Source organism: Elephantulus edwardii, unplaced genomic scaffold, assembly GCF_000299155.1.
Source record: "Elephantulus edwardii isolate Elephantulus edwardi_28Jun2011 unplaced genomic scaffold, EleEdw1.0 scaffold00166, whole genome shotgun sequence".
NCBI lineage: Eukaryota > Metazoa > Chordata > Mammalia > Macroscelidea > Macroscelididae > Elephantulus > Elephantulus edwardii.
Genome location: NW_006399916.1, coordinates 4,044,635 through 4,059,417, shown reverse-complemented (window position 1 = coordinate 4,059,417; position 14,783 = coordinate 4,044,635). Strand labels below are relative to the sequence as shown.

General features: G+C 46.4%; 1 protein-coding gene across 3 annotated transcripts in view; it reads left to right on the top strand.

The window, feature by feature from the left end:
• Positions 1-14,783, top strand: part of ACTN2 (actinin, alpha 2) — a 92,954-nt gene that overhangs the window by 38,800 nt on the left and 39,371 nt on the right. For 2 of the 3 annotated variants that reach the window (XM_006895371.1, XM_006895370.1), the window contains exons 2-6: positions 7,229-7,343; positions 8,226-8,345; positions 9,029-9,115; positions 12,231-12,318; positions 14,322-14,400. The exons of the other annotated variant lie outside the window; for it this stretch is intronic. In XM_006895371.1, coding sequence (XP_006895433.1) covers positions 7,229-7,343; positions 8,226-8,345; positions 9,029-9,115; positions 12,231-12,318; positions 14,322-14,400 — 489 coding nt within the window. The remainder of the gene's footprint in view (positions 1-7,228; positions 7,344-8,225; positions 8,346-9,028; positions 9,116-12,230; positions 12,319-14,321; positions 14,401-14,783) is intronic. 3 annotated transcript variants of the gene reach the window in all.

The window sequence follows — 14,783 nt, the reverse complement described above, 5'->3', positions numbered from 1 at the left end:
GAGGGGAAGAACCTCTATGAGGTGGATTGATTCAGTGACTGGGGTAATCAGGATGGGTGTGTCAGAGGCAATGCGATTGGCACAGGATAGAGCACGGTTTAGGGCTGTTGTACATAGGGTTGCTATGAGTCACAAATGACTCGACAGCACATAACAACAACAACAACAACAACATATATGGCTTTAGTGACCTCAGCCTGAGGGGGCTGTCTCTGTGCTCTCTCCCTTGCCCAGTTCCTGTGAATCACATGGGGGAAATTAATGCACCAGTAACAATGTTGTTGTTATGTGCCATCAAGTTGTCTGAGACTCATAGGGACCCTCTGTACAACAACCCTAAGCCCCACTCTATCACTTGTCAATTTTATTGTCTCCAACACACCTATCCCTATTACCCCAGTGATGGAATCAGTCAATCTCAGTGAGGGTCTTCCTCTCCTGTGCTGTCCCTCCACCCTCCCAAGCATCACATCCGTCTCCAACGACTGATCCCACCTTGCAACATGTCCAGAGTAAGTCAGACAAAGCTTCTGAATCCTTACCTCTAAGGAGCAGCCCGGCTTCACCCTCTCTAGGACAAATTTATTTATTCTCCTAGAAATCCATGGTATATTCAGTACTCTTCTCCAGCACCACAGGTCAAAGGCATCAACGCGCCTTCTATCATCCCTAGTCATTGTCCAGCTCTCTGATGCATGGCAAGTAATTGCAAAGATCATAGCCTGGATCAGGCACACTTCAGTCTCCAGACTGACATCATTGCTCTTTGGTACTTTGGTGAGGTCTCTGACAGATGACTTTTCCAATGCAATTTGCCTTTTAATTTCCTGGCGGCTAGAACCAAGCATGTTGATTGTAGAGCCAAGCAAACTGAAGCTGTCAACAAACCCAGTCTCTTCACCATCTATCATGATGCTGCCAGTCAGCCCAGTGGTGAGAATCTTTGTCTTCTTGATATTGAGCCTCAATCCATATTGAAGGCTGCAGTCCTTGACCTTCTACAGCAAGGGCTTCAGGTCCTCCTCAGTTTCAGCAAGCAGGGTTGTGTCATCTTCATAACACAGATTGTTGATGAGTCTTCTTCCAATCCTGATGCCACACTTCTCCTCATAGAGTCCAGCCTCCTGGATAATCTGTTCTGCATATAGTTTGAAAAGATACGGAGGTGGGACACATCCTTGATGCACACCCTTCCCAATTTTGAACCATGCAGTGTTTCCTTGCTCTGCTCTGACAGCTGCCTCCTGGTCCAAATACAGGTTTCGCACAAGCACATCAAGTGTTCTGGGATTCCCATTCTTCTCAGTCAGCCACAGTTTGTTGTGATTCATATAGTCAAATGCCTTTGTATAGTTGATGTAACAAAGATAGACATTCCTCTGGTACTCTCTGCTTTCAGCCAAGATCCATCTAACATTAGCTATAATACCTAGTGCCACAGGCTCTTCTAAACCCAGCCTGCACTTCAGTACTCTGTTCATGTGCTGTTCCAGTCGTTTTTAGATAATCTTCAACAGAATCTTGCTTGCATGTGATATGAATGATACTGTTTGATAATTTCCACACTCTGTCGGATCACCTTTTCTTGGAATAGATGACAGAAATGAAGCCAGAGATACAATGATAAAATTTTGCACTATCAAACTTACTTATTCATTGCAAATACATTTTATAAGAAACATAAACACAGGCTATACATATGGATTTCACCTGATAGTATGCATAGGAATCAGATAGAGTACCTCTTTGGAAAGAATTGCTGGAGCAGTTCAATATCAGCTGTGAAAACTAGACCAGGTGCTGATTGTGAAACAGATAACTAACTACCAGTAACAATACACCCCCACAAATCCTACCCTAAACTTCTTTGTGGGGTCCCCATTTAAATAACAGCCTGGGCATTAAATCGTGAAGACCTTGGATGTGAGGGGAAGCCCACCTGGCTTGGTCCAGCTCCCTGGGTTTACCAACTTTCCAGCGAAGCCAGGACAGACACTAGCAAGTCCCGAGTGCTTTTGTGAGATAAATAGTGCCCCTGAACTTGATGTGGACTGTCTAGCTCAGCCCAGAAGTTCTCCACATTTGGGAATTGCACTGCCAACACAAAGGTAAGCAGTTCAAATCCACCAGCTACTCTGCAGTCTCCTGTGAGATATACTGCCTCTGAAGACCTACTGGAGGGTTAATTACAGGTCAGTTTTGACTCAATTGTATACAACAACAACAACTTTTTTATTGCTTCCAATTGAAACCTTCCCCTACCATACTCCTGATGATCTCCTGAACCTAGTGACCAACCTTAAGTACCTTTCTACCGTTGTATTGCATTATTATTGAGACCCATGCACAGTAGAATATAAGCATCGACTCAACGATTGCTTCATTCACTGACAACTGTTTTCATTCTTCAGGTTACACAATCATTCTCATATTCCTTTTCTGAGTTATTTCTCCCCCATCAAGATAAACTCACTGCTCACTAAACATCTCTAATTTTTCAGGTTACGGTCATCACTGTGACCCTATATACCTAGGTCTTAAAAAAACACAGTACCCATGACATGCTCTTTACTACTTAAGCTAAACTATCATTTGGTGTTTAAGAAGACTTCAGAGAACAGTTTTGATTTAGTGTTTAAAGATGAGGCAGTAGCTAGAAGGGTTTATTTAGCTTTCATGACTACAGAAAGTCTGAATTCTATGAGAATTTGAGAGTCTGTTTTGCAGTTCTCCCCTTTTGATCACATTAATTGATGAAATATTTTTTCTTTTTTTTTTCATCTATAGAATTTTCAATCAAAATGTTCTGTAAAAACAGTTGTGGGCTATCTAGTTTTTCTTGTCACATAGCAAAGGAGGCAGTGGTTCATGCAGACAGTTAGTCCTCTCATCCAATACCTTTTCTGAAACGTCCCTCAGTGGCACAGACTGTAACTGAAAAGTGGCCAGATTGAACCTACCCAGCAGTTGTTGTTGTTGTTATGTGCCGTTGAGTTGTTTGCGACTCATAGTGACCCTATGTACAGCAGCCTTAAACCCTGTGCCAATCTCATTGCCTCTGACACACCCATCCCGATTACCCCAGTCACTGAATCAATCCACCTCATAGAGGGTCTTCACCTCCTGCGCTGTCCCTCTACTCTACCCAGCATGATGTCCCTCTCCAAAGACCTGTCTCTCCTTGCAACATGTCCAAAGTATGTCATACGAAGCCCCAGAATCTTTGCCTCCAAGGAGTAGCCTGGTTTAACCCTCTCTACACTGCATGGTTCAAAATTGGGAAGGGCGTACGCCAGGGATGCATCCTGTCTCCATACCTTTTCAACCTATATGCAGAACAGATTATCCGGGAGGCTGGGCTCTATGAGGAGAAATGTGGGGTCAAGCTTGGTGGACGATTTATCAACAACCTGCATTATGCGGATGACACAACCCTGCTTGCTGAAACTGAAGAGGACCTGAAGCACCTGCTGCAGAGTGTCAAGGACTGCAGCCTACAATATAGATTGAGGCTCAATGTCAAGAAGACAAAGAATTCTCACCACTGGACCAATTGGCAGCATCAGGATGGATGGTGAAGAGATTGAGATTGTACACAGCTTTAGTTTGCTTGGCTCCATAGTCAACAGTCTTGGCACCAGCAGCCAGGAAATTAAAAGGCGCATTGGCACCAGCAGCCAGGAAATTAAAAGGCACTTTGCCATGGGAAAGTCTGCTGTTAGGGACCTCTTCAAAGTACTGAAGAGCAATGGTGTCTCTCTGGAGACTAAGGTGCGTCTGATACAGGCTTTGGTCTTCCCAATCACTTGTTATGCATCACAGAGTTGGACAATGACCAGGGAGTATAGAAGGAGAATTGATGCCTTTGAGCTGTGGTGCTGGAGAAGAGTATTGAGAATACTATGGACTGCTAGGAATACAAACAGATTTGTCCTGGAAAGGGTTAAACCGGGTGGCTCCTTGGAGGCAAGGATTCTGAGGCTCCGTCTAACATACTTTGGACATGTTGTGAGGAGAGACCGGTCCTTGGAGATGGACATCATGCTTGGGAGGGTGGAGAGACAGCGCAGGAGAGGAAGGCCCTCTATGAGGTGGATTGATTCAGTGACTGGGATAATTGGCACAGGACAGAGCGGAGTTTAGGGCTGTTGTACATAGGGTCGCTATGAGTCGTAGGTGACTCGACGGTACATAACAACAACAACAACAGGATGAATCTGTTTGTTTCTTGGCCTTCCATGGTACATTCAATATTCTTCTCCAGCACCACAGCTCAAAGGCGTCAATTCTCCTTCTGTCCTCCCTGCTCATTGTCCTTTGTGATATTTACCAGGAGAGAGAGAGGGAGAGGGAGAGGGAGAGGGAGAGGGAGAGGGAGGGAGGGAGAGAGAGAGAGAGAGAGTGAGTGTGTGTGTGTGTGTGTCTCCTTCCTGAGTTTAAAGTCCTAGGCAGGTGCTTTGCGCCTCAGCCCCGTGGTTGTTGTAGGACTAGGGGGCAGCTTGCATTTCTAACCAGCATCTGCCTGCAGCCTTTCTAATCTTGTATTGGCAGAAAATAGTGTTTTCCAAATGAAAACTGAGTTAAAAGAAGCTTGAAAAAAAGCAGAGTGGCTTTGGATGCCATTTAACTTGCAGACTTCCAGCCAAAGGCTGTTTTAGGAGTCTGCTAACTTGGCTGCACCTGGAGGCCATCGGGGCTGGGCTGTGTGGGCTTGCTGGGCCCAGGGCCTGAAATACACCAGCAGGAAGTTGTGAAGGGGAGCAGTATTAAATCAATGGCTGCACCGCTGCTCTGTTGGAATGAGTTAGTTACTTGCTTAGACGTGTCATTCATCTGGGATAACCAAGTGGGTCTTAGTGGTGAAGGGACCCTCCTGTCTTTTCCTTTGTGCTTAATACACACTGTCGCCCACCCTCTGCGCTAAGTGAAGACGTTTTGAACACCCTGTGTGCTTTAGCCAGCCTTCCTGCAAACAGGTGGATTGTATCTGCATGCACGAAGTGGTGGGGCCAGCAGCCGCAGTTCTGATGGTCAGTGTGGGTGGAATTGTGCTGTGCTCCGTACACCTTGTTGTTGGTGGTGGTTATGTGCCATCGAGTCACTTGTGACTCATAGCGACCCCATGTACAAGAGCCCTAAATGCCGTTCTATCCTGTGCCAACCTGGCTGTCTCAGACACACTCATTCCCACCACTCCACTCACATAATCGATCCATCTCATTGAAGGCCTTCCTCTGCTGCGCTGTCCCTCCACTCTCCCAAACATGATGTCCCTCTCCAAGGACCAGTCCCTCCTTGCAACATATTCAAAGTATGTCAGACGAAGCTTCAGAATCCTTGACTCCAAGATGCATTCTGGCTTCACTCTCTCCAGGACAAACCTGTTTGTTCTCCTAGCAGTCCATGGTATATTCAATACTATTCTCCAGCACCACAGCTCAAAGGCATCAGTTCTCTTCCTATCATCCCTATTCACTGTCCAACTCTCCGATGCATAGCACGTAATTGGAAAGGCTTTAGCAGCTGCTTTTTCAGAAGTCGACCGCCAGGATGTTCTTCAGAGGCTCTTCCGGGTGGTCCAACTTCCAGCCTTGAGGTTAGCACCTGAGTGCGTTAACCATTGCATTAACCATTGGCACCGACCATGGACCCTGAATAAACAAGCAACCGGGAGACAGAGAGGAGGCTCAAACCCGCCAGCTGCTCCATGGGAGGAGGAAGGGCAGTGTCCTCCCATGTGACTTACCACCTCTGAAAACCCACTGGGAGGTCAGCTGTGGGCCAGTTTTGACTCAATGGCAGTGAGCTGAGAATCTAGTCTGTATCTTTTCTACACTGTAAGGGCTTTTCAGAAGGTGCAGTTACAGATGTAAACATGATACCTTTTTAAGGTCAGCTCATACTCACTGCCATCAAGTCAGAACCAACTGACTCCTCGCTGACCCTCCTTGGATTTCAGAGGCTAGAAACCATATGAGAAGAGACTGTTGTCTTTCTCCTTTGGAGTTGCTGGTGGATTTGAACCTCCAAGCTTTGGAGTTGGCAGTGCAGCTCACTACAGTTGTCACCAGAGCTTCTGCTCTTAAAAATCATGTTTTTATTCGTCATTTAAAAGTTTACAAAGCATATTGTGGTTTTCTTCAATAATACGTGCACATTGCATTCCGTAACATTAGTTTCAATACCCACAATGCCTGTCCATTCTTTCCACATTGTATCCTTCCCTTCACCCATGGTAATGAATGTTTATTGTCTGTCAGTTAATTATCAATTCCCTGCTCCATGGTAACCACACTGGATTGTGTCTCTGTGTAAATCTTTCTCCGGTCTTATAGCAGCAACATGTCTTATGCAATATTTATGCTTTTGTTACTCACTTTTTAAACTTGGCATAGTATCTCTGGACTCATCCATGTTGTGTAGGGTATCACAAATTATTCACTCTTTTTCACTGCTGCATAGTATTCCACTGTATGACCGAATTCGCCGTAGTTTTTCTGCCTGTTCATTCACTGATGAACACTTGGATTGATTGCTATTGTTACAGCTCTTATTTCCTTAGGGTATATTCCTAGTGGTGGAATACCTGGATCAAGTGGTATTTCTATTTTCAACTTTCTAAAGAAATGCCAAACTTCTTTTCATAGTGGTTTCCCTTTAAGAAACGTATAGAACATAAATGCCTTTCAGTCCCTAAAGAGGGTATTTTGCTGAAGTCTCACTGTTTAGTCTTTCTGTGGAAGCCTGAGGAGCCCCAGAATGTGGGTGGTTCTGAAAGTCTACAAGTCTCCTTTGGGAGGCCTGAGCACTGGAGGGGGTGCTCTTGAGAGGCCTGAGCACTGAGGCTCCTCCTTTGGAGGCACCTGAGCCCTGGGGGTCTTCCTTGGGGGGGTTCTTCCTTGGGGGAGTCTGAGTACTGAGGGTGTCTCCCTTGGGGAGTCTGAACCATAGGAGTTCTCTTTTGGGAGGTCTGAGCACTAGAAGGTCTCCTTTAGGGAGGGGGTCTGAGTACTGGAGTCTCCCTCAGGGGATCTGAACACTGGGGGCCTTCCTTGGGGTCTTCTTCAGGAGCTCTGAGCACTGGGGTCACTTGGATTTGAGCACTAGGGGTCCCCCTTGGGATCTCTGAGCACTGAGGTCTTCCTCAGAGAATCTGATCCCTGGAGGTCTCCCTCAGGGCGTCCCCCTTGGGTGTACTCTGCTTTAGCACTTTCTGATCTCCCTGCAGACCTTCACAGCATGGTGTAACTCCCACCTCCGAAAGGCTGGCACCCAGATCGAGAACATCGAGGAGGACTTCAGGAACGGCCTGAAGCTCATGCTGCTTTTGGAAGTCATCTCAGGTTGGTGCCAAAACACTTTTCTGGGTATCCCCCCACCCAGTGCTCTGCTTGGGTGGGCAGCAGAGAACATCCATTCAAAGAAGGCTGACAACCATTACCTTTTCTCCTGGGCTGGTGGGGACTTGGTGTCATGGCAAAGAAAATCTTTCTAAAAAAAAAAAAAAAGAAAGAAAATCTTTCTAAAGAGCCTAGTGGTATTATTCCATTCCTAAAGAGAAGTGAATTCTGTTATAATACACCACTCATCTTTACATAAAATCAATCAGAGCTATCATTGTCACCTTCTCCACTCTTAGTCCAGCTTGTGTGTGTGTGTATCCCAGAAATCATCTCACATGCAGTGTGTACATTATACTGTGAAACCTTGAGTTAAATCCCCAGTGGGGTAATGCTATGCCTTGAATTTCCCTTGGCTGGATTAGGCCTCAGAGCAGCGAATGGATCATGCTTGAGGAAGTGTGCTGAGGAAGCCTGTTGGCTGGACTCCCTGATGCATAGATTTTCCTAACCAGTTGTCTCAGATGAGCTCTGGCAGCTGGCATGGCTTGAATTAAGTTCTCCTGGCTTCCTTTAGCCAGCCGCTCCAAATGCCCCTGGAGTGCCGAGCCACTTCTCTCTTTCCTCCTTTGTAAGTTGCCTCCTCCTGGGGTCCCTCCCTGCAACACCTGAAGAACACCCTGCTTCACTGTGTGGCTCCCCTGGTCCACTAGATCTTGAAAGCGATTTTGATCAGAATTCCCTCAGGGTTTGGCTGTGAACAAGCCTAGAACCTATTGGCATATTTACAGTTTCAGGAAAGCACAGATTGGATTCGGTGTCTTGACCCTATGTTAAGGTTTGTTTTCTCTATATTGACCCTCTCTTTTTTCTCCCATACCACAGGGGAAAGGCTGCCCAAACCTGACCGAGGAAAAATGCGATTCCACAAAATTGCTAATGTCAACAAAGCCTTGGATTACATAGCCAGCAAAGGCGTGAAGCTGGTGTCCATCGGGGCTGAAGGTAACAGAAGGAGTTGGGGGGCACGACCAGCTGCCTCCAGCCCCTAAGGTGCTTCACTCGCATCCTTCCAGGAACACTTCCTGAGCCCACTCTGAGTCAGATTCTCAGCTAGACTGTGGACATAGAGTGATGAGAAGGAACGGTGCCATGAATAGGAGAGCCAGCTCTAGGCATCATGTGTATAAAGCTGCCTTGTTCACAAGGATTACAGGAAAGAACTTAGAAATACCTTGGAGGAAAGAAGTAGCCTCTTGGTCTTCTGTGGGAGACTGGGAGCTAAGACCGCCATCTTGGTAGGAGCTGGCGTGGGCCCCCTTCCCTGGTGCACAACTGACTTCTATATCCTTGTCACATGGGGACACTGTCAGAAGACTCATGCAAAGAGGAGACCACCTTCTCTGTCTTGGTTTATTGAAAACCATAGTTCATGTGGTCACCCGGCTTGGGAAACAAAACCCTTGGTTGTTTCCCATGACAATTCTTATGCAGATTTGTGCTTGTGATCAACATGAAATTCATTCCAATTTGAACCATTCCAACTTGGACACCATATTTATAAGGAGATATCCCATGGTGCTCAGAACACCATAAACTGGTCCTCCTGTCCGTTTCCAGTAGCTCTGCTTTGTGTATGGGTCACACTGGCGTCTGACGACCTCACTCTTATGTTTTTCTCCTTTCAGAAATTGTTGATGGTAATGTGAAGATGACCCTGGGTATGATCTGGACCATCATCCTCCGCTTTGCCATTCAAGACATTTCAGTTGAAGGTGGGTGACACAGTTTGAAGCTGCCTTAAGATTATTGTATAAAAACACACTATGAATGAAGCATCGTATGAAAACAAAGTGTATATGAACTTTGTAAGCAAACCAATATAAAATAAAAATTAAAACAAAGAAAAGCTGCTGTAGGTATCTAGAGAAATTTGTGAGTTGAGCTTATAAATGAAAAGTTGGAATAGGGTATTAGAAAATTGAACAGTTACTTGCAGCATTGAAGGAAAAGATATGTGATCTGGGCTTTTGTAAGTTTGATATAGGGAAGACAATGACAATATTGTTTGATTGCTGGAAGTGGAAACATGGAAAAGAGGAGTATTATGTCCATAACGGAAGTAGATTTTTTTAAGTGAGCATTTATTGAATGGCTTCATTGCTAAGGATTCTAGTAAGTTGACAGCTAAGCCAGTTCTTTAGGCTTATAGCTGTTATAAACATGGCTCGTCATGACAGAAACACAGCAGACTAAAAGATGCTGGCAAGGTATCTTACTTCTACAGAAGGTTGCTTGGGCAGACCTGAGTCTAACCAGCAAGCACACCAGTGGGTGGTCTGCTCAGGTTTTATGCCTGACACAAAAGCTAAGGCTATGCCTCACCCTATGGGTCAAGGCTTGCAACCTCGCAGGCTTGTTCCTACCTAGTTTGCTAATTTAACATATGCTTGAGAGGAGAAGGCATAAGCCTTATAAAAGGAGGTGGCTAGGGCTTGAGGATATTTGGAATGTCTTTGTTTCAGAGGATGATAGCATACCAGGAACTGGTCTTGGCTGGTTCATAAGAGGAGTAGAAGGACAAGGGAGTATCTCTTAGTAATTTTCAGAAAAGGATTCTTATTTTTAGCTTTAACTCCATTTTGTAACTTTTGAAGAGGAGATACGTGTTTTTCTTTCTTGAGCAGCTGAGACACTTAACAGTTTGTCCTGTTGGGGTAAAAATGAAAACCTGTTAAAATCCAAGCTCTTTGGTTTTTCCAACAAAATTTCCCAACAAGGGGTCCATTGCTGTAACAGAATTTTAAATCCTTGGCACTGCCAATAAAGACAAAAATCGCTAATCTGTTTCTGCTACCCTCCAAAGGACCCTCAAAAGGTGGGTTAACACAGTGACTGCACAAGGGGCTGGAGAATATTGGGGACGATGAGGACAGAGGAGCACAGGGCAGGTCTGTTCATAGGCTTGCTGAGAGTCAGAAGTTGACTCAACAGCCCCTAACAACAACAGCCACTACCCTGCCAAATATTTTTACAAATTCAGTACAGTTGAAGAATGTCAGAGTAGAAAAAGAGAGACACAGGAGTGTCAAATTATCCTCTTAAAATATTTTCATTTTAGTGATAATTTAGCTCCTGAACTACAAAATACAAGACTCCAGTCCAGGTGGAATGGCAGCGTGATTCTTCAACTAGCCAGCCTCCTAACACAGTGAACATGTACTCGAGCTAGTGCAGGATGGGGGCACTGCAGTGCTGTCCAGGCCAGAGTACCGCTGGTAACTCTACACAATCTGTCAGAAGTCGCATTGCTGACCCCAAGGCAGCACCTCTCTGCTGGTTCAGATTCACCAGACACAGTAAGATGGGTGATCGCCTGTGTGAATTACAACTTTTTATAGCCTTGGAAACCCACAGGAGAGTCAGCTGGGAGTTAGTTCTGACTCGTGTTCCCTTCTGGCACTGGAAGGCTTTTTCTGCCATCTAAAATCACCCAGCCCTTGGGCCTGGTTTTAATTGTTTTTGGTCAAACATTCTTCTAGGTCATATAGAGCTAGTCTGTCCACTTGCTGTACAGCAGTAACTCATGGTTGCTGTGACGCTAAACACTGTAACACTGATGTGTCAAATGTGATAATGGTTACCCACAGTGGACAGTGTTTGGTGGAGCTCCCTGATTAAAACAAGCTTGGAAGCAGGAGTGGCATTCACTTCTGAAATACCTTGCCTCCAGAAACCCTATGAAGCTGGAGAAAGGATGAAAGTTATACAAGTGTTCAGGTCTTTCACTCAGAGGGTTGCTATGAGTCGCCTATGACTTGACGACACTTAACAATCAAGATATGCGAATGTAAAGACTCCTCTTCAAGTGGTAAATAGATTGCCTCTGTGGAATTTAAAAATACAATGTTATTAAAAGACATTCTCTTAAAAAGAAAAAAAGACATTCTCTTTATGTTTGTGAAAAATGGTTCTTTAAATTCCTAAAAAATAATTTGTAATACTTTTATACACTTATAAATTTAGATATTTAAATAATTGAACTTTCTAAAGAAGAAATGCTGTGTTTAAAAATCTTGTATGGACTATTTCCTCTGCTGGGCCTCGAACCCTTCCACCAACTCTTCAAACTGAACCTCAAATGCTATACCTCGTGATTACCACAAGGTGGTGGTGGTTTTTCATTTCCAAAACCTGAGTGACCAACCTTAGAATTTACCAGTCAAGTCCTGTACATGTTGTAAGATAACTGGATAAAGGGATAAAAGTGAGGCCAGAAAAAAAAAAAAAAAAAAAAAGTGAGGCCAGAGCAGTTATCTTGGGCTATAAATGATATTGTTGTTGGTACGTGTAGTGGAGTCGTTATGTCTCACAGCGACCCCATGAGCAGGAGGTCTGCGCCTTGCTCTGTCCTGCCCCCTCCTCACGGTCTCTGACATCGTCAGGCCCCCTGTGGCAGTCACTCTGTCAGTCTGTGTCATTGAGGGTCCACCTCTCTTTTTCTTGTTGCTGTTGTGTGCTGTCAAGGAGGATACAGCTCCTTGTGTGCTGTATGTTCTTGTGTGCTGTCATCTTGGAACCAACTCAGCAGATACCGGTTTTCAGAGGCAGTGAAACCACCAGGAACAGATTTCCCATTTTTTCCCCCACTGTGTAAATTATAAGTGAGATGAGTCACAGGTGAGTTCAGTCATAAGCCACACCCATCTCTTAATTCCATAACGAATGGTAGGTTCCGGTAGTTTCCATGCTGCAGTCTATGGTCACCCTTGTGTTTTCCACGTGAGGCCCCCTAGTGGCCAGCTTGGTCAGCTCAGAGCGGGGAGAAGCGGTGTGAGAGCCAGGCGGTCACTGGCCTCTGGACACTTTCCCTTGCTTATTTCGTTACAGAGACCTCAGCTAAAGAAGGCTTGCTGCTGTGGTGCCAGCGGAAGACGGCTCCCTACAGGAATGTGAACATCCAGAACTTCCACACCAGGTGGGCATCCACGCACGCTGGCCCAGGAGCAGCTGCCACACCCTCACGTGACCAGTTAGGCTGACTGTCTGGGAGAAAGTGTGACGCATAATGTTAATGCCATCACCAAATACCAGGGTGCATTTGCAAATTCCATTCAGATTCCTATGCTTACAGTTTGAAATTGGACAGTCTCCGCCTTATTTGCCAGCTCTGAAGTGAAGAAGGCCTTGTGGGATATTAGCAATAAAAACAGGAAAGAAAAGAAAGTATGACACAGGTTGAGGGTGCAGAATAGCATTGCTGTGCGTATGCCTCAGGGTCAGGCAGCTTGGTTCTGCAGGATTTGAGGGTGTGAGGATGGGCTGGTGCTGGCACAAGTGAGTGACCATGGAATCAGAGCTGTGCTCCTCTGGACTTTGATGGCCATTTTGTCCAGCACTGATCACCAGGCCTGCCTTCCCACGGGCTCTGGATGGACGTGGCCTTCCAGCCTTTTCATTGGTCACCAGCATGCTGACCATCTGCATCACTCTTTCACTAGATGATAGGAGATGACAGACGTGTCTGCTCCTTGGAGACAGGTGAGCAGACCAGAGTCAGGGTCTGTACCCACATATTCGTCCCACCCCTCTTGAAACTCGAAACTGCTTAATCCTTTAGCTTTGCTGTGCTGGTGCTCAGCAGAAATAGAACGGTCGCGTTAGAGAAGTTGCAGGACACCGGATGAAGGCCCCATAGACACTGTCATCTTTCTCATGCAAAGACCTTATCTTTATCCTGTGCAAGCAGAGAAAAGGTCTTTCACTCTGTGGATGGTAGGTCACCCAGGAGTATGAACAACCGAAGATGTGCAGGAGCTATCAGACAAGCTTTCCTAGCTGGATGAGATTATTGGTGTTTCTTATGCACAGGGCCCTGAGGTGGCCTGCAACGGCCAGGGGGACCAGGAAGCCATGTCTATCCTTTCGGTTGGACGGAGCACTTTGACACATGCTCCCCTTCCTTCCGGTTCTCCTGGCTCTAGTCCAAGGCTGAGCATCAGTTCAGCCATCCACAGTGGGGCCCTGATGGCCACCATGGCTTCTTTGGAGGGCAGGACTCCCCCTTTCTCTGGCTTTCCTGAGCCCCCTGGCCTCACCAGCAAGCTCATAGCTCAGGTGGTCTACAGTTCGTTGAGGGCCGGTGTCTGTAGACAGCAGATGGGACATCAGAACTCCCTGGTTTCCTTCCCTCCAGCCTGTTTTTGCACTTTTAAGAAGAAAGGCAGAGGATACCTGAGAGCAAATGGTGCCTTTTTAAGTAGATTGAAATAATTTAGTGGGAAGGAACTGTGCTACCAACCAACCCAAAGGCACACAGTTCAAATCCACTAGCTGCTTCTTGGGAGAAGGATGAGCATTCTCTTCCCATGTGATTTGCAGCCTTGGAAAACCCACTGGAGGGTCGGTTATGAGTCATTTCTGACTTGATGGCACACAACAACAAGAACATTTGTGCTCTCGTATGTCAGTTGACGAGGATGGCACTGGATAGAGTGAAGCTCAGAGCTGTTGTTTACAAGGTTGCTGTGAGTTGTAGCTGACTGGATGGTATCTAACAGCAAAAACAAGAACTCTTAGGAGAAGGTCTGCCTGTCCTGGGCGTTTTAGGGCAAAAGAATTTCTATGTTTACTGGGCAGACTCTGAGATAAGGAAAAGAATAGGGACTTAGAGAAGGACTGGGGTACACCTGGGTCTGAGAGGACAGTGACAGAGGAGAGAAGCAGTGGGGTTCCAGTGTCACCTTTCCTCCTGTTGCCACCATTCTCCCCTTCAGAAAGGACAAGGGGACAAGCCCAGGTTGGATGGGGAGAGACAGATAAGGGTGGGAAGTCTCTGCAGGCCCAGTGACCAGGAGGGCTGGGACCAGCAGCATGCCAGCTGGTGTGCCCAGTCACCAGGATGGGTAGACTGGCTCTGAGCCGACTTCGGCCCTGTCTCCTGTGATTAACGTGTGTTCCTGTTTGTTCCACGCTGCACAGCTGGAAGGATGGCCTGGGCCTCTGTGCCCTTATCCACAGACACCGACCCGACCTCATTGACTACTCAAAGCTCAACAAGGTCATTCTGGGTGGCCGCATGTGGGGCTGGGCTGGGGCTGGGCATGCTTCCCGGCGTGAGTGCGGCAGCACCCACTAACCCAACACATGGTGTGGGGACCAGGGTCTTCCTCTCACGACTGGTTGTCACAATGAGAGGCACGGAGGGCAGCCTGGAAAACACCCCTCTTGCACTCAGGAAGCCCTGTGGCCTAGTGGTGGGGAGCTGCACTGTCATCCCAAACGCAGGCAGCTCGAATCCACTGGCTGCTCCACTGTCTCCTGTGGAGTTCTCTGAGGACTCGCTTGAGGGTTGGCTAGGAGTTGTTCTGATTCCACAGCAAGGCGTTGAGGTTTTTAGGTTCTTACAGCTAGAGAAAAGATAAGATCTCAAACCACATCACT